The sequence below is a fragment of the Palaemon carinicauda genome, chromosome 1 (genome assembly GCF_036898095.1).
Source record: "Palaemon carinicauda isolate YSFRI2023 chromosome 1, ASM3689809v2, whole genome shotgun sequence".
Lineage (NCBI taxonomy): Eukaryota > Metazoa > Arthropoda > Malacostraca > Decapoda > Palaemonidae > Palaemon > Palaemon carinicauda.
Genome location: NC_090725.1, coordinates 109,049,896 through 109,069,839, shown reverse-complemented (window position 1 = coordinate 109,069,839; position 19,944 = coordinate 109,049,896). Strand labels below are relative to the sequence as shown.

General features: G+C 43.8%; 1 protein-coding gene across 1 annotated transcript in view; it reads right to left on the bottom strand.

Moving 5' to 3' along the window:
* Positions 1-19,944, bottom strand: part of LOC137642886 (uncharacterized) — a 132,663-nt gene that overhangs the window by 79,725 nt on the left and 32,994 nt on the right. Inside the window, exons 3-5 of the mRNA XM_068375755.1 lie at positions 10,849-11,024; positions 10,300-10,431; positions 8,549-8,696 (exon numbers count right to left, since the gene is read on the bottom strand). Of these exons, the coding sequence (XP_068231856.1) occupies positions 8,549-8,696; positions 10,300-10,431; positions 10,849-11,024 (456 nt within the window). The remainder of the gene's footprint in view (positions 1-8,548; positions 8,697-10,299; positions 10,432-10,848; positions 11,025-19,944) is intronic.

Sequence of the window (19,944 nt, the reverse complement as noted above, 5' to 3'; positions counted from 1 at the left end):
CTGTTACAGAACAGAGACTAGAAATCCAGAAGGAGTCAAATCGAGGATCCGCCACTCCAGGATTCTGAGTCTTAGCAATAAACTCAGGGACGAAGCTGAACGTTACCTCCCACCATCCCCTTGAATGGGCGATGTCATACGAGAGACCATGAAGTTCGCTGACTCGCTTGGCTGAGGCCAAAGCGAGCAGGAATACAGTCTTCCAGGTTAGGTGGCGATCTGATGCCTGGCGTAATGGTTCATAGGGAGGTCTCTTAAGAGACCTGAGAACTCGAACCACGTTCCATGGGGGAGGTCTAACTTCCGACTGAGGGCAGGTAAGTTCATAACTACATATGAGTAGGGAAAGTTCTAGCGATGAAGAAATGTCCATTCCTTTCAGCTTCAAAGCAAGACTTAAGGCTGAGCGATAGCTTTTCACTGCCGAGACTGAAAGGCGCATTTCTTCACGCAAATACACAAGGAACTCTGCTATTGTTGGAATAGTGGCATCAAGTGGAGAGATACCCCTTCCACGACACCAACCAAAGAAGACTTTCCACTTTGCCTGGTAGACTGCTGCAGAAGACTTTCGCAGGTGTCCAGACATCCTGACAGCAACTTGTTGCGAAAATCCTCTCTCCGAGAGGAGATGCTGGATAGTCTTCAGGCGTGAAGTCGTAGTGAACCTACGGCTTTGTGGAAGATGTTGGCATGTGGTTGTTTGAGAAGATTGTGTTGTGGAAGAAGTTCTCTGGGTACTGTAGCTCCGTTAGTAGTTGCAGAAGGTCAGGGAACCATTCCGCGTGATGCCATAGCGGAGCTATGAGAGTCATTGAAAGATTGACCAATGTACTGGTCTTGTTGAGTACCCTCCTCATCAGACAGAACGGGGAAAAGGCATAAACGTCGATGTTGTCCCACCGTTGTTGGAAAGCATCTTGCCAGAGAGCCTTGGAGTCTGGGACTGGGGAACAGTACAGCGGGAGCCTGAAGTTCAGGGCCGTTGCGAAAAGATCCACAGTCGGAGAACCCCACAAAGTCAGGACTTTGTTGGCTACTAGATGATCCAAAGACCACTCGGTACTCACTATCTGAGATGCTCTGCTCAGATTGTCGGCAAGCACATTCCTTTTGCCTGGAATGAAGTGTGCCGATAGGGGTATCGAGTGGATTTCGGCCCATCTCAGTATCTTTACTGCTAGATGGGATAGTTGCTGCAAAAAAGTACCTCCTTGCTTGTTGATGTAGGCCACTACTGTGGTGTTGTCGCTCATCACCACCACAGAGTGACTTGCCAGGTACTGTTGGAACTGTTGAAGGGCCAGGAAGATGGCCTTCATCTCTAGGAGATTTATATAGAGATACTTTTCTGACTCTGACCAAAGGCCTGAGGTTGTGTGGTGCAGCACATGGGTCCCCCCCCCCTTTCTTTGAAGCGTATGAAAACAGCTTCACATCCGGGGGGAGGATGAGAAGATCCACTCCTTTTCGTAGGCTCTCGTCCGCCACCCACCACTGGAGATCCGTCAGTTCCGCAGGTCCCATGGGGATCTGGACATCCGGGGAATTGTAACCTTGATTCCACCGGGACTCGAGTCGCCACAGGAGGGATCTCATCCAGAGGCGACCATTGGGAACTAGACGGGCCAGCGATGAAAGGTGACCGAGGAGACGTAACCACGATTGGGCTGGAAGTTCTTCTCGTCTGAGAAAAGGACTCGCCACCTTTCTCAGCCTTGCTATCCTGTCGTCTGATGGGAAGGCTTTGTGGAGATTGGTGACTATAATCATGCCTAGGTATACCAGTTTTTGAGTGGGAAGCAGTGAGGACTTCTCGAGATTTACCATGATCCCCAGATCTTGGCAAAGTCTCAGAAGTTTGTCTCGGTGTTGAAGAAGGGATGACACCGATTCTGCTAGGATTAACCAGTCGTCCAGATAGCGGAGGAGATGGATGCCAAACCTGTGTGCCCACGATGATATTAGGGTGAACACTCTGGTGAAGTCTTGAGGTGCTGTGGAGAGACCGAAGCACAGCACCTTGAACTGGTATTTTTTGTTGTCTAGGCTGAATCTTAAGTCCTTCCTTGAAGACGGATGGACTGGGATTTGGAAGTACGCGTCCTTTAGGTCCAGTGTACACATGAAGTCTTGCGGTCTTACTGCTAGTCTGACCGTGTCCGGCGTCTCCATGCTGAACGGAGTTTGTTTGACAAACTTGTTCAGAGCTGAGAGGTTGATGACTGGTCTCCAGCCTCCAGACGCCTTCTTTACAAGAAAGTCGACTGAAGAAGCCAGGAGATTCGTCGACGACCTCTTGGAGAGCGCCCTTCTTCAACAGGGTCTGGACTTCTGCACGAAGGGCTTGCCCCCTTACCGATCCCATGGCAAGGGAGCTCAATGACACTGGATTCGTCGTCAGGGGAGACAGAGATGCTATGAATGGGACGCGATATCCTAGACTGATCACGGAAATCGTCCAGGAATCGGCCCCGAGTTGCTTCCACCTGTCTGAGCAACTTTATAGGCATCCCCCCACTGGTGGACATGCAGGGGGACTGCCTATCCTAGCGTTTGCGGCCTCGGCTGCTTCCTCTAGGATTCTTGCCTCCCCTGGAGGACTTTTTGCCTCTCCTATCCTTGACAGGAAAGGGCTTAGACACCACGGTCTTCGCTGCTGTCGTCGTTTTAGCGGTCTTGACTGGACGGGACTGCTGTGGTGCTGGAGGCTTATAGGGCTTAGATGTTAAAGCCCTATGAAGGAGGGAGTCTTGATGAGACTTCCTCCACCTCTCAGCGGCCTGTTCCACATTCTTAGGCTCAAACAGGATGGATCCCTCTAAAGAGGAATGTCTGAGCCTATTGATCTCGGTCCTAGGGACCTTCTGATGGAATCTCTCGGCTACCGCATCCCGACGTTTCAGGATGATGTTTGCCCACAAGTTTGAGACTTGGTGGGCCAGAAACTCGATCGTGCGAGTACCCGAGAGAAGGAAAGTCTCCATAGCTTTCCTAGTACATTCTTTGGAAAAGTCCTCAGGACGTATCAGGATACCTAAGGTCCCTAACCAGATGTCGAGCCACGAAGTGGCTTGCATAACACACTTCGCAACTTTCTCCTGGTTAAGGATCTCGGTTGCCGAGAATGAGACCTGCGGGTTGGAGAGTCTCTCAAGAGGGACTCCCCTGGTCAGCTCTTCCAACGAGTGGTGAAGCGGAAGAGCTAAACAAGGCTCCTGAAGGATCTCGAAGTACCTCCTCTGCTGTACGCGAGGAGGAGGAAGGAGCTTGTTGGTGGCACTGGAACGGTTGGAGGAGGACATCTCGGAGAGCTGTACAGCAATCTTGTCCCTGGTACTCTTAACCCCCTGAGACCAGGGCAGAGCTGCACTGGTCTTGGAGGGTTTCTGAGTACCGAATACACGGTCCAAGACCGTGTCCTTGCCCTCTCGAGGAAGGATCTCTGGGTCGGAAAACCCGTTGAGAGCCCTCATTAGAGTCAGAAAGACCCCTGGCGTGCGGGCGCGCAGTTGAAGCCTGTGCAGTTTGTGGGCACGCGTCAGAATGAGGGCGTGCAACTGCAGGAGAGGATGCGCGCAGGGCGCGCGTGCGTATCCTCGTGGATGCATGCAGGCGATGGCGCGTGCTGGCGCGATGGCGAGCGCTAGCGCGATGGCGAGAGCTGGCGCGATAGCGAGAGCTGGTGTGCAGGCGAGCGCTGGCGCGTGGGAGAAGTCAACCTAGTTGACTTCCCAATAGCGCCCAGATCAGAAGATTGTGGGCACGCAGGAGAGATGACTGCTGGGCGTGGGTGTGGGCGCTGGCGCGCGGGAGAGCGCTGGCACGCAGGAGATCGCTGGCGCGTAGGAGGTTGACGGCGCGCAGGTGAGGGTTGGCGCGCAGCTGGGCGTGGGTGTGTCTGCTCAGGCAAAGCCTAGCGTGCAGGAGACCGTGGACGCGTATGCTCATGAGTGCGAGCATAGCGCATAGAAGAGCTGGGCTCCTGATGGGATGTGTATGCGCGCATACGCCTTTGATGCCCTGTATTAGGGTTAGTTGACAAGGCCTGACAAGCATGGAAGTCAGGTTTCGTTGGCGCATAGCGCGCATCTGCATCCAGGAAGGGTGACGACAGGTCGGCAGGTCTGTCGGGTGGAAGGTCGACGTGTCCTTTGAAAGGACGACCTTCCACCAAAGGGGATCGCGAAAGATCCGCAGAAAGGTCCAGGACCAAAGCAGGAACAGTCGGTGATCGATGACGAGGCTCCTCTGTGGGGGACTGCAACGAAGATGTAGAACCAAAGAGGCGCCTCCTCACCGCAGGTGAAGGAAGGCCTCTCTGGCGAGGAGGAAGGTGAGCCTTGCGACGGATGCGCCCTCTGCGGGCCGTTGGATCAGCAAGCTGACCTTCAGCAGTCCTCAGAAGAGGAGGAGTCTGTAAGTGAACTCCCCCGAGGGAGAGAAACACTAACAGGAGAGACTGTCTGACTTAGTTTCTCCCTCGTTGGTTGAACAGGACCGGGAGAAATTAAGCCGTCAGCTACCGTAGGGTTTGAAGAGGCAGAGGAGATGGGTGATACCGCATTGGATACCTCTGACACCACAATGTCGACAATCGACAGAGGATCAACCTCTGTCGGAGGCGGCGATTGCTTGACAGTGGCACCCAATCAGATGTAGTCAAGTAAGACCTCCTTGGAGGGCGAACCCTCGAGCCCCAAGGAGGACCAAAGCTGAGAGAGAGGGATTAGGGGAAGCAACGCCATCTCTCGAACCCCAAGTTTGGTAAACAGTACAACGGCCTACGCTACCACTCAACAGTCTCCCGAAAGAGACCGTCCGAGTGGGAGCTTCGGAGGAGGTTCGAGTAACGGAAGAAGAGGCCTTGGGTTTTTCTCCTTTCAAAGAAACCTTCGAAGGAGAAATATCCCGTTTGGACTTCTTCTTCCGTCGCCACGAAAACCTCTCCCACTGGGAGGTAGACCACTCCCAACACTCACTACACCTGTTATCACTATCACACCCTTGGCCCCTACAGGAAGGACAAAGGGCGGGAGAATCGGTCTCGACCGCCGACATGAATGTTCCACAGGGGCGGTCGGGAAATCCATGGTAGGTACGCATAATAACAGAGGCCAACTTCACACACAAACTGTAAAAGGAAAAGCAAAAAAAGCATTAATGGCTGCCAATGGCAGCGAGGATGAAAGCGGACACGTCCGACTACTATCCGAGCCGAGAGCAGAGTGAGCTCAAGCACAGGTGTGTGTGAGGGGGGGGGGTAGCAAGCTACCCTCCCCTACCCTTGCTAACTAGCGATGTGGGTAGTAAACCCTCGTTAAATTTTAATGGCTCGTCATTTCAGCTACGTCGAAAGTAATACCCCTATCAAATAGCATGGTTTGTATTCCAGTTACGGAACAAAGAATAATAATAAAGAAATAATAAATAAAAAAGGCGATTTCATTGACACTTTACCTTAGAGACAGGCCAGCGCAGGTGTAGGAATTACAACGCAGGAGGAGACGAAAGATCAGCGAGGAGGTAGAGACGCCGAATGCGATAACGTACCGTAACTTACTCTAACTTACACTACATGAACTTTAACCTAACTTAGCTTATTTTCTTTTTCATTTTTATAGTTTATATTTTTTTTTTACATTTTTTTTCTTTTCTATTTTTAATTTGCATCACTTTCACTCGATTCGGTCTTACTTTTCTTTGCTTCACTTTCTTTCTCTTCATCATAATCACTAAACCGTTTCGTAGATTTTTTAAAGAAACTATCGAGAGAAAGTTGCTTGGTACGGCTTTTGAGAATTTTTCTAACGTGTGTTAAACAAACATCATGGAACTGCAACTCCACGGCAAACCTGAAGTTTCTGTGGGTGATGCTTATCGATGAAATCAACCACGTGTTGATGATATGCCAACATCTGTTTTATTTCAGCCGAACCTAAGATGTGACCTACCTCCTCGATCTCCTCCGACTCACACAACTGCGCTTGGAACTCATCATGCTGCATGGCTTGCAGCTCCTTGAGTTCCTCGGTGGTGAGCTCTTCATGATGCTCATCGACGAGTTCGGTGATGTCATTTTCATCGACCTCCAGACCCATGGACTTGCCAAGGGATACAATCTCTTCGAAGTCTTCCTCGGCGGCAAACACAGGTCCAGGCTCAGGGCCAAAACCGTCGAAATCTCTGGGAGCAACAGCATCAGGCCAAAGCTTCTTCCAAGCTGAATTCAGTGTCCGACGAGTTACTCCCTCTCAAGCCTGATCTATGATCTTTAAGCAGTGCACGATATTAAAATGGTTCCTCCAAAATTCACGCAAAGTTAAGTTGGTGCTTTGCGTGACATTAAAGCACTGCTTAAATAATTGCTTGGTGTAGAGCTTCTTGAAATTAGAGATGACTTGCTGGTCCATGGGCTGGAGGATAGGGGTGGTATTCGGTGGAAGATACAACACTTTGATGAATTTGTATTCATCGTCATCGATGATATCATCTTCAAGTCCTGGGGGGAATTCATCGTCATCGATGATATCATCTTCAAGTCCTGGGGGGTGAGCGGGTGCATTATCCAAACAAAGCAAGCACTTCAAAGGCAAAGTCCGCTCCTGAAGGTACTTCTTGATAGCAGGGCTGAAAACTACGTTTACCCATTCCACAAAGATATGCCTATTGACCCAAGCCTTAGAATTAGAACACCATAGAACATGCTGTAGGTCGTTATTAATTCTATGTGCTTTAAATGCCCTAGGGTTTTCAGAATGGTAAACTAATAACGGCTTTATTTTGCAGTCCCCGCTGGCGTTGGCACAAAGCGCAAGAGTCAACCGATCCTTCATAGGCTTATGTCCAGGCATTTTCTTCTCTTCAGCGGTAATGTATGTTCGACTAGGCATCTTTTTCCAAAACAGACCGGTTTCATCACAGTTGAAAACCTGCTGCTCTACGTAGCCTTCCTCCTCCACGATCTTTTCAAACTTTTTAACAAAATCATTAGCAGCCTTGCTGTCCGAACTTGAAGCCTCTCCATGCCGAACAACTGAATGAATCCCGGTCCGTTTCCTGAATTTCTCGAACCAACCTCGAGACGCCTTGAATTCCTCCGTAGTAGGATCGGTTGAACTCTCCCTGCGTCACCCCCAGAACCCGCCACCTTCAAGTCACAATAGATAGCGCTGGCCTTCTCACAAATGATCGTTTCAGTGATAGTATCGCCAACAATCTCCTTGTCCTTTATCCAGATCAACAAAAGGCGTTCCATCTCTTCCAGAATAGGGCTACGACGTTTAGAAATAATGGGGATCCCCTTCGATGGTTTGACTGATTTAATGGCTGCCTTCTGTTTTATGATCATCGAGATTGTAGACATATTCCGGTCATATTGTTTAGCCAGATCGCTAACATGCACACCTCGCTCATGTTTTTCTATTATTTCTTGTTTTAGTTCTAATGAAAGCATTGACTTCTTCCTTTTCTCACCACTACTACTTCCTGAACCGAAACTAAGCTTTTCAGGACCCATGATTACGAAACACAGAAAACAACACGTGAAAAAGGAAGATAAAAAACACTGTTAATAACGGAGCGAATAGAGAACAACCACACGATCCGCACGAGATGAGAGGACTGATCAAGGCGACGCTCGATTGGCGTCCCTCCGATGTGATGCCGTCTACCGGCGTAAACCAGAAACTACGATCGACGCTTCGAGAAAATTCTAATTGTATGATCTACGTCGTATGTTGGAGCAAGACTTCGGGTGTCGAGACGTAAATTAGATCGAATTTTACTTCGGATGTTGGAAAATTCGTATGTAAAGACAATCGTATGTAGAGGTTCCACTGTACACATATGATCAGTACCCACAACCCTTTCCACCAAGCAAGGACCACAGGGCCAGGCAATGGCTGCTGAAGACTCGGCTGGTAGAACCATAGGCTCCTCCAAACCCCCTATCCCTAACTCACAATGATAGTGAGGTTGCAGACAATACAAAACTAACTAGAGGGACACTCGATAGAGCGCAGACCTCCGCTGCAGCAGCTTAATTCTCGAACTTTTCCTCAACCTTGACCTTGACCTTTGACCTTAACATGTATTAATTGGTGTGAATTTTCATTTACTCCAATATGAACCAAGTATGAAGTCTCTGTGACAACAATGTCCAAACTTATGGCTGATTATGTGAATTGGACATTTTTCTTGACTCTGACCTCGACCTTCCAAAATTTAATCGTTTCCAGCTTTTTACATAACAGTTAATCCCTGCAAGTTTCATTACTCTATAATTCAAATTGAGGCGAGGAAGCGGTTCACAAACACACATACACAAACAAACACAAAGAGGGAAGGAAACATGACCTCCTTCCAACTTCATTGGCGGAGGTAATGGGCTTGAGCTGGTCTTGAACCTACATCTTACATATTGACAGGCAGGGACATTTCTAATAGGATACCACAGCTTTAAACTACAAAAACATTCATAAACATGTTCCTAGCTTTTCTTCACAAATACAGTCTGTTATCATAATTCAATGTAAATTAAACTGACCTCTGACAAATTTCTGGCGACAGATAATAAGGTGTACCAATGGCAGTTGTAGCTAGGTCCTGTTTGTCCCTCAAAAATCGGGCAATTCCAAAATCTCCAACTTTTACAAGATTTGTCTTTGTCAAGAATATGTTTTGTGTCTTTAAATCTGTAATAGAGGGAAGGACATCATACTAAGCACATTAAATAAAGTATTCTGTTTAGATGTACTACATATCAACATGGAAATTATTCACTTTTCATTAAAAGGTATACCTAACCCCTTATGATGTAAGAATTATTACCAGTCAAAGTAATGTTAACAATTATCATATTTATTTATTGATAAAGAAATAGCATGTGATTTCCATTACTAATTATAATGGTATCATATCAGTTTTCTTTAAATATTAAACACTGAATCAAAAAATATTTTCTTAAAAGCAAAATTCTGAACAAAAATATATAACAGATTACAAATGATAACCAGTTGTCAGCCCTGAAGATCCTTATTATAGAATTTGAAAAGGTATTTTAAACCAGCAGACAGATGTTCTTTGATCTACCTATGAGAATACAAAATAAAATTAATTGGCCAAAATTCACTATTTCATGGAATTCGTGTCTTGTCGGTTGAAGTTGAAAATTTTCTTGTGACAATAGTATCCCCATTTTACATTCTTCCTAACTTGAGGTCATTCTAGATACACTAAGTTCAGAACAAGTAAATGGTAGCAATGAAAAGTTCATATATGTACTTTCCTAGATGTATGGTATGGTACTGATGAAAAGAAAATTATCTGTGGTAGGAAACTGAACCAAGGAATTTTTTATAGAATATCAAAAATAGTTTTCACGAAATCAAAAATTTTAATATACACCTGAATTCATATAACCCATGCCATTCCATGCAACAACTTATCAACAATGAAACCAAAATATCAATGATTTTTTAGTGTATGCATTTTGCATTTTCGGTTATTCTATTGGTATACATGTTTAATGAAGATTTATGAGTAACAGCATATGTACAAAAATACAATGATTTAAAGTGACAATGCAAAAGACGTGTGATTGGTCATGATTCTGTAAATTAAACTTGCAAAAGAATGCATAGTTTTCAAAATTAGAGGTCAAATCATGTGGATTGGACACAATACTTGAAGAAGTCAATCCTTGAGCATTATTATTGCCCAAAAATTTTATCTTGGCTGCAATAAAGGTTGTTTGTTCACTATTTATGGTCTCAATGATTGCTTGTTCCAGTCTATATTGAGGACATTGTCGTCATTTTGAAATGAGCTCTCTTAAAATGAAAACAAATTTTTACCTGCCAAACAATCTGCAGAGAAGTAACAGAGCTTAAGAGCAGGTGAAACATTATTTGCTTTTTGGGCAATTTATACTGATGTGTCCAAAATCCTAACATTTATAACATTGGACAACACAGGGATGTAACTTTTGAACAGAAATATTCAAGTGTTGAATCTCTATACAGTCTGGCAGATATGGTGATCTAAATACTAGCAAGATTGCATTACTGTACTGGTTCTTTCATCTTTTTAACTTTAAATACATTGGGAAGACACATCTTCAATATGTCCTCTAGCATCAGGACCCAAGTAACTTCAATGGGTCATACCTAAGAGAATTCTGAGATCTGTGATATTGATTATGTTTTAGCAAGATTTTTGCCTCAAGCAAGATGTTTCCAAATGAAAATTTTCCACCAGACGAGTGTGATCGAGCCAAAACTGATGATTAAAACTCACCTCTATGTAAAATATTATTGGCATGAAGGTACTGGACAGCAAAGATCACTTGAATAAACCAATGTAATATTGTACTTTCTTCTATGGTCCCACCCTTTCGTTTCGCTGCTTTCACTTTTTCTGCTAGATCTCCTAAGGAGAGAATGTAATAAAACAGCCAATATAAAATAGTGCACTACAATAAGCAATAACTTCATACAGCATTTAACTACCATAAATTTTTTTAAATACTGTGAAGTATTGGAAGAGGATGATTCCCTTTTTTTCATTATTAAAAGGGAGGAGATTATCCAGCATTAGGAGTAAAACTCAACTTATGCAGAGCTGTCCCAAATAAATATGGAAGGGAATAATCATTATACATGTCTCATATACTCTTAAGACGAGTAAAATCATTTTGGAGGAAACCACTAAACTACAAGGAGCCACATTTCACTTGAAAATTTTTGGAAGACAGGCTTGGAGATCTTAACTTCCTATAACATGTATACCTATAAAAAGATAAAATCAAATACCCAACTTAAATCTATTAAACAGTGATGCCCCTACCACCATCAGCATATTCCATCACCAAGCACATGGTAGCAGGGTCTGTCAGCATGAAGTACTCTTTGTAACGAATAATACTGCTGTGTTTACATCGGGCCAGAATTGTTGCTTCCGTTCGCGTCTTTTCCAGTTCTTCCTCTGACATTTCATCGACTCTTACTTCTTTGATTACATATCTATTGATAAATAAAGAATTTTATAAAGCTAAGAAACAAACAAATCAGACTTGAATCACAGAACAAATAATATTTACCAAATATGACATGAAATAATATGTAATTTTCCTAACCATATAAACCTGAAGTTCTTTACTATGGAGCTTATTATCATTATTATTATTATTATTATTATTATTATTGTCATTGTATGATTATTATTATTACTTGCTAAGCTACAACCTTAGTTGGAAAATCAGGATGCTATAAGCCCAGGGGCTCCAACAGGAAAAATAGCCCAGTGAGGAAAAAAAACAAGGAAAAAAAATAGCATAATATAATAGCAGACAACATTAAAATAAATATTTCATATAAAAACTATAAAAACTTTAACAAATCAAGAGGAAGAGAAATAAGATATGATAAAATAGTGAGCCCAAGTGTACCAACCGTAAAATTTTCAGCAAAGCGTGACTACCCACTGATAATTAGTAGAGGGGAGGGGGTAGGACCAATCACCCCACTCACACTCGCAGTAGCCAAAACAAGCCACTGTAATTGCAGGCAGGACTTAAAGGGGGGGGGGGGGTGATGGCAGGCCAGTATGAGTAAAGAGCTTCTAATTTGTATAGTTATTAAAATGGTATTTTCAATATAAAATAAATTTTTGAACATATTTACCCGGTAGTTATATATATAGCTTAAGTCCCTGACGTCACAGCAGAAAATTCAAAACTCGCGCCAATCGCCAATTGGATAGCCAGGTGTACCACCCCTGGGCCCTAGCGAGGTACCTGGGAACCATTCCAGGAACCCTCATATACTCCATGCCTCTAGTCTCTTAGAGGGGAGGAGGGTGGGACTAAAATCATATACAGTGGTACCTCTACATACGAATTTAATTCGTTCCACAACCAACTTCGGATGTAGAAAATGTTCGGATGTAGAAACGAATTTTCCCATAAGAATACATGGCAATTCATTTAATTCGTTCCTCAGCCTAAAAACCCATAATAAATCCTTAATAAATGGCTACACATAATTACACATAACAAAAACATAACTGCATAATAGGAAAGAAGCATGTAAAAAAGATAATTATAAAGAAATAATAAATAAAAAATGTGTTTTATTGCCACTTTACCTTAGAGACAGGCCAACGCAGGTGTAGGATTTGCTACGCCAGGAGGAGACGGACGATTGGCGAGAAGGTAGACATGGTGTTAACATGTTCTTTAAATAAATACTCTCTCTCTCTCTCTCTCTCTCTCTCTCTCTCTCTCTCTCTCCCTCTTGTTCTTCTTCACTGTTAGTGTTAGAGACATCTATTAATTTTTTCTGAGAGAGAGAGAGAGAGAGAGAGAGAGAGAGAGAGAGAGAGAGAGAGAGAGAGAGAGAGATTAAACAAAAATGTGTTGTGTACATATGATTTTTAACAGCATTAACGAGTTGAAAGACAGTTAAATGTAACTAAAAAACAATATCAGCGAATCTGAATTCCTTTATTAACTAAAACAAATATTGATACAAACCCACACTAGTGTGCGTATGCGCAAACACACACACACACACGCACGAGCAGACACGATCGGCGAGGAGGTAGATATGGCGACTGTGATAACATACCGTAACTTACACTACAGAAATTTTAATCTAACTTAGCTTATTTATTTTTTTTTTATTTTTATATTTCATATTTTTTACATTTTTTTCTTTTGATTTTTTATTTTCATCACTTTCAATGACGAGTTACGGTATGTTATCGCAGTCACCATCTCTACCTCCTCCCCGACCGTCTCTCTTACTGCGTAGCAATTTTTGCACCAGTGTGTGTGTTTGTGCATACGCACACGAGTGTGTTTGTATCAATATTTGTTTTAGTTAATAAAGGAATTCAGATTAGCTGTTATTACTTTCTTAGTTAAATTTAATTGTTTTTCAATTCGTTGACGCTGTTAAAAATCATATGTACTGAAAACACATTTTTGTTTAATCTCTCTCTCTCTCAGAAAAAAAATAGACGTCTCTAACACTATAACAGCGAAGAAGAGAGAGAGAGAGAGAGAGAGAGAGAGAGAGAGAGAGAGAGAGAGAGAGAGAGAGAGAGAGAGAGAGAGAGAGAGAGAGAGAGAGAGAGAGAGAGATATTTTATTTATAGAACATGTTAATGCTATGTTTAGAGAGAGACAGAAAAAAAGAGAAGTCTTATTTAAAAGAGCTTGTTAATGCTATCATGGTTTTCTTTGCTTCACATTTTTCTTTCTTTCTGTTCATCACGCTGGCCCTTCTCACAAATGATCGTTGCCAACAATCTATTTGACCTTTATCACTATCAACAAAAGGCGTTCTATCTCTTCCAGGGTATTGCTAAGATGTCTTGTAATAATGGTGATCCCCTTCGATGGTTATTAGCTTTAATGGCTGCCTTCAGCTTGATGATCCTCGAGATCATAGGCCTATTCCGGCCATATTGTTTAGCCATAGAGTATCACTCACATGCACACTGCTCTCATGTTTTTCTATAATTTCTTGCTTCAATTCTAATGAAAGAATTGCCCTCTTCCTGTAATGAAACTTAGCTTCTTAGGCACCATGATTATAGGTAAAACCAAAAAGGAAATGTGAGAAAAGGAAGAAAATAAGCACTGTTAATAACAGACCGAACAGAGGACAACCACACGATACACACAAGAATAGAGAACTGAGCACTCGATGCTCAATGGCATAATGTTTACTTCGTGTGTCGAAATAAAATTCGGGTGTAGAGTCAAAAATTTGCTCGAATTTTACTTCGGATGTTGGAAAATTCGGATGTAGATACGTTCGTGTGTAGAGGTTCCACTGTATAACTAACGGGTAAGTATGTTCAAAAATTTATTTTATAATGAAAATACCATTTTTAAACATAAGATTTACCCGGTAGTTATATATATAGCTGATTAACACCTTTGGTGGAGGGTTAGAGACAGCTAGTATATCTGGAATTCTACTTAAGGGTTAATTAAAACAAACTTAAGGGTTCGTACCTGATAAGGAAGCTGACTTCAATGATACTCTGCCTCATTATGTCTGCTAGCTTTACGAGATCCAGCGGTCCTCCCAGGGGGCTGAAGATCTCAAAGGGACTGTCAAACCAGTGTAAATACCTCATTATGACAGAAACTCCTCCAATAACCAGTTCTGGGCGCTCTCAAGGAACAAATTTGACCACCTGACAAAATCAATGATTGTGGAAGACTGACACAATCTCCACAAACAACCATAAAAACAAAAGTACCAGGAGAAGAAAAGGTTATTGGGATTATGGGAACATAGTGGTGGATCCTTCACTCACTATTGCACTCGCTGCTACGAATGGACCCAGAGTGTAACAGTCCTCGTAACGAGTCTGAACACCTTTCAAATAATATGATGCTAACACAGATTTGCTCCTCCAGAAGGTTGTGTCCATAATGCTTTGTAGAGATCTGTTCTGCCTGAATGCTGCCGACGTTGCTACTGCTCTGACTTCATGAGTCTTGACCTTTAAAAGTCCAAGGTCTGATTCATTACAATGAATATGTGCTTCCTTAATCCAAAGCTTGATAAAAAATGACAAGGCATTTTTAGACATCTGTAATGAGAGCTTTTAGACCGAGCACCATAAAGATTCAGAATTGCCTCGTATATCTTTTGTTCTATCCAAGTAGCATCTCAGAGCTCTTACTGGGCATAAGACTCTTTCCACCTCTTCTCCAACCAGATCCGTAAGATTTGGAATCTCGAATGCTTTGGGCCAAGGTTGAGAAGGGCGTTCATTTTTGGCAAGAAAGCCTAATTGTAAGGCACAGACAGCTTTACCATTACGAAATCCAACGTTTTTGCTAAACGCATGTATCTCACTTACTCTTTTGGCTGTTGCAAGACTGACCAAAAATAAAGTCTTCATAGTAAGGTCTTTTCATAGAAGTTGAACCCAGTGGCTCAAACCTGTCGTTCATAAGATACTTCATAACAATATCCAATTTCCAGGCTGGAGAATCTTGGTTTCGTTTTTTGTAGTCTCGAAAGACTTAAGAAGTTCTTGCAGATCCTTATTGTTAGAAAGGTCAAGGTTTCTATGTCTGAACACAGTTGCTAACATGCTCCTATAACCTTTAATAGTAGAGGAGGAGAAATTGCACTTCCTTCGAAGGTGTAGCAGGAAATCTGCAATTTGAGCTACAGAGGTACTGGATGAGGAAAGAGAGTTGACTCTACACCACTCTCTTAACACCTCCCACTTGGACTGATAGACTTTGATAGTCGAAGTTCTTCTTGCTCTTGCAATGGCTTGAGCTGCCTCCTTCAAAAAGCCTCTAGATCTAGAGAGTCTTTCGATAGTCTGAAGGCAGTCAGCTCAAGAGCGTGGAGATTTTGATGGAATCTTTCCAAGTGGGGTTGTCTGAGTAGATCTACTCTTAATGGAAGTATTCTTGGAGTGTCCACCACCCATTCCAGTACCTCTGTGAACCATTCTCTTGACGGCCAATAGGGAGCCACTAGGGTCATCCTAGTCCCTTTGGATGTTACAAATTTCTGTACTACTTTGTACAGGATTTTGTATGGTGGGAAGGCGTACAGATCTAGGTTGGACCAGTCCAAAAGAAACGCATCTATGTGGCCTGCTTCTGGATCCGGTACAGGGGAGCAATATGCCTCTAACCTCTTTGTCTTTGAGGTTGCAAAGAGATCTATGCATGGACGACCCCAAAGGACGCCACAGGCTCTTGAAAACATGAAGGTTGAGTGTCCACTCTGTTGGTAGGATCTGACCTCTTCTGCTGAGGCTGTCTGCCATTACGTTTTTCTCCCCTTGGATGAACCTTGTCATAAGGATAACGTTCCTCTCTCTTGCCCACAAAAGGAGATTCTTTGCCATCTCGTACAGATATCGAGTGGGATCCCCCTGCTTTGAGATGTACGCCAACGCTGTCGTGTTGTCCGCATTGACCTGAACCACTTTGTTGGTGACTAATTCCTCGAAACTTTTGAGGGCTAATAGAACTGCCAACAACTCCTTGTGGTTTATATGTAAAGATTTTTAGTTCTCTGACCATAGCCCGAGACTTCCAACTTGTTTAGGGTTGCTCCCCATCCTGTGTCCGAGGCGTCGGAGCATAACCCAAGGTCTGGGCTCTATACTGAAAGGTCGAGACCTTCCTGGAACTTGTTTGGTTCTTCCCACTACCGAAGGCAGTCTTTGATGGAGTTCGTAATCGGAATGGACATCGTTTCCAAGTCTCTCTCCTTGTTCCAATGGTTGTCGAGATGGAACTGGAGAGGACGAATGTTTAGACTTCCTAGTGGAACAAATTGTTCCAAGGAGGAGAGGGTTCCTACTAGGCTCATCCACTTCCTTGCTGAACATATGTTCTTGTTTTGAAACGATTGTAGTTTCAATCTGGCTTGTTCCATCCTTAAGGGAGACGGAAAAGCCCGAAAAATCTGACTCCGTATCGTCATCCCAAATAGAGAATCTCTTGAGATGGAACCAAGAGAGACTTTTCCTTGTTTACAAGGAGACCCAGCTCTTTTGAAAGGTCCAATGTTGTCTGAAGATCCTCCAGTCAGTGGTCGTATGAGTGAGCTCTGAGAAGCCAGTTGTCGAGATACAGGGAGGCTCTTATGCCCCTTGAATGGAGGATCTTTGCTACATTTAGCATGAGCTTCGTAAAGACCTGAGGTGCTGTGCAAAGGCCGAAGCATAGGGCTCTGAATTGGAAGACATCTCCCATGAAGACGAACCTTAGGTAATGTTTGAAGCTCGGATGGATAGGGATGTGGAAGTAGGCGTCCTGGAGGTCTAAAGAAACCATCCAGTTGCCTTTCCTTAATGCGGCTAGCACTGAGTTCGAAGTCTCCATAGAGAACTTCGTCTTCATGATGAACTTGTTCAGCGCACTCACGTCCAGAACTGGATGCCATCCCCCCCGAGTTCTTGGGTACCAAGAACAAGCGGTTGTAAAAACCTGGTGAACAAATATCCTGTACCTTCTCTATGGCCCCCTTTTCTAACATAAGAGATACTTGGTTCGATAGAGCTCGTCTCTTTGCCTCCTCTCTGTATCTGGGAGAGAGATCCACAGGAACTAAGACCAGAGGAGGGCTCCCTTGAAAGGGGATCTTGTAACCCTCCTTCAAGATCTGTATAGACCACTGATCTGCTCCTCTCTTCTCCCACGCTCGCCAGAATTTGAGTAGTCTGGCTCTTACTGCCTGAAGGCGAAAGCAGTCAGACTCTACTTTGCCCTGCTCTGAAGCCTCTTCTCTTACTCCTTCTAGCATCAGGTCTGGAACTACCCCTGCTGGAAGATCTCCCTCGAAAGGGCTGGGAAAAGTTGGGAAAAGTTTCTTCCTTAGGCTTGCAACTGGTAAATGAGGGTGGAAGAGCTTTCCTGGCTGTCTTGGAGACAAGATCCTGAGTAGCCTTTTGAGCTAAGGCTGCCGAAATCTCCTTGATAAGATCTTGTGGGAACAACAATGGAGAAAGAGGCGCATACAACAGCTCGGACTTCTGGAAGGGAGTAACCCCCAGCGAAAGAAACGAGCATAATTGATCCCTTTACTTAAGGATGCCTGCAGAAAAGAGCGCTGCTAGTTCGTTGGATCCATCCCTTAAAGCCTTGTTCATGCAAGACATCAAATGGACTAGGGGAGAGGTATCCCCCTCTTTAAAAGTCTCAACTTTTTTACCCAAAGCTCCAAGTGTCCAGTCTAAGAAGTTAAAAACTTCAAAGGCTCGAAAAATTCCCTTGAGCAGGTGGTCCATCTCCGAAGTAGACCAAAAGATCTTGGTCTTTCTCATGGCCGACCGACGAGGAGCGTCTACGAACCTTGAGAAATCTCCCTAGGCAGAGGCAGGTATCCCCAAGCCGAGAACTTCTCCTGTCTCGTACCAGATACTAGACCTGGAGGCCAGTCTAGCCGGAGGAAAGGAGAAAGCTGCTTTTCCTAAGGCTTTCTTAGACTGTAACCAGTCACCCATCAATTTAAGAGCTCTCTTAGATGAGCGCTATAACACCAACTTGGTAAAGCGAGCTTTCTTGGAGGCTTTCCCAAGAGTAAACTCAGACGGTGGCAAACGTGGAGCCACAGGCACAAAAAGTCTGAGAACTCTTCCGTAAAAACTTTCATCAGTTTTTTCAAGTCGGCAGAATGACGAAACGAAACTGAGTCCTCGTCTTCTGAAACATCATCAAACTCCATAGGAGAAAGCTGGCCTTCTATGTCCTTCTCTTGCAACGTTCCTTTGGGAGCAGCAGGGTTGAGAGCAGTTTTCTTCTCAAAAATATCCTGAGTGCCAACAGCAACAGAAACAGGATCATTGCGAATAATATAAAGCGGCCGTGCCACTTGCGGCTCAGCCGAACGCTCGCAATCAGCTCGATCGGAGTCAAGAAGTTCCTGCACTTGATCTGTATCAATGTCTAGAAAAGAGTGAGCCTCATTATCACAATCCAGACTAACATCCGAAATATGATAAAGGATAGGAAGTTCAGGATCATACTCTGAAAAGCGCTCGCCGTCAACTCCTGACAAGCGTTCGACACTGCGAACCGCTTGCTGTTCAGCGACTTGTTCGTCTGTTTTCCGTTCGGAAACACGAACTGGAGGACGTTCACTAATATTAGCGGAGCGAGGAGCTTCCTGAATTACAAGACGTTCGACAGCCTGTTTGGCAGGATGTTCGGCAGCCTGTTCCGAAGGACGATCGGCAGCTTGTTTCGTAGGATGTCCGGGAGCCTGTTTCGAAGGACGTTCGATAGACTGTTTCGAAGGACGAACGTCAGCCTGCTTCTCAGGACGTTTGGAAGCACGTTTGGAAGGACGTTCGATAACCTGTTTAACAGGACGTCCAACTTCTTTCTTTGAAGGATGTTCGAGCACACTGTCTGAAGAAAGGATCTCCTTGCTCTTGTAAGGGCATTCGCGTTCTATATACGGGCTGTCGACTGCGGACTTAGGTGAACGATCACGATCACTTCCTAAAGGACGTTCATAGTGGCTAGCAGGAAGCTTAGATCCTCGATTACAAGGGCGTTCGAGAACACGTCCCACAGGACATTTCGAAACTTGTAGAGAAGCCTGCTCGCTGTCTCGATCCCGACCAAAACTGTCACGTGTGCTGATATGAGGTTTGTCGCTACGCTGGTAGTTCTGCATAAACGACAAGAGTCTGCTTTGCATGTCTTGTAGCATAAAGTTAGGATCCGAACGTTGTGAAATGATATTTTCATAATACAGTGATCCCTCGCTACTTCGCGCTTCGACCATCGCGGATTCACCACTTGGCAGATTTTTTTCATAACGCATGTATATACATATATCGCGGATTTTCCGGAAATTTCGAAAATACCGCGATGTGACCGATGGTGCGAGATTGGAGAAAGTAAGGAAAATTGAATCATGATTGATTTTCAATATAAATGAAATTTTGAGGAGCAACAAAGATATCATTTGTTAGAGAGATAGAGAGAGGTAAGGAATGGGAGGTAGTGAAAAGTAATAAACAAAAAAATTTGATAGGTTATACAGTAACACATTGGTGCTTATGTAATATCAACTGTATAGACGGTTTGAATAAGTTAAGAAATGGTATAAACGATACTTTGTAAGTGTATTCGTACGCTCTCAAGAGCGGCAGCTAGACATCAGCTGATCTGATCACAGCCAAAAGTAAAACAAAAAGAAGTCAACAATACTCGATTTTTAAAACACACCCGAAATTTAAAAACAAAAGTACACCCTTTCTTAATGTGCAATTAACTATTTAAAGAGTAGCAATTTTCTAGAATAAAATGATGTTTCCCAAAAAATAGTGGTTTGCTGATGAAATCGGATGCCGTATTTTTAGCAACGATTGAAATGGATGTAAACTCGGCATAATTTTTTTCGTTTCGTATTTAATTGGCACTAAGAA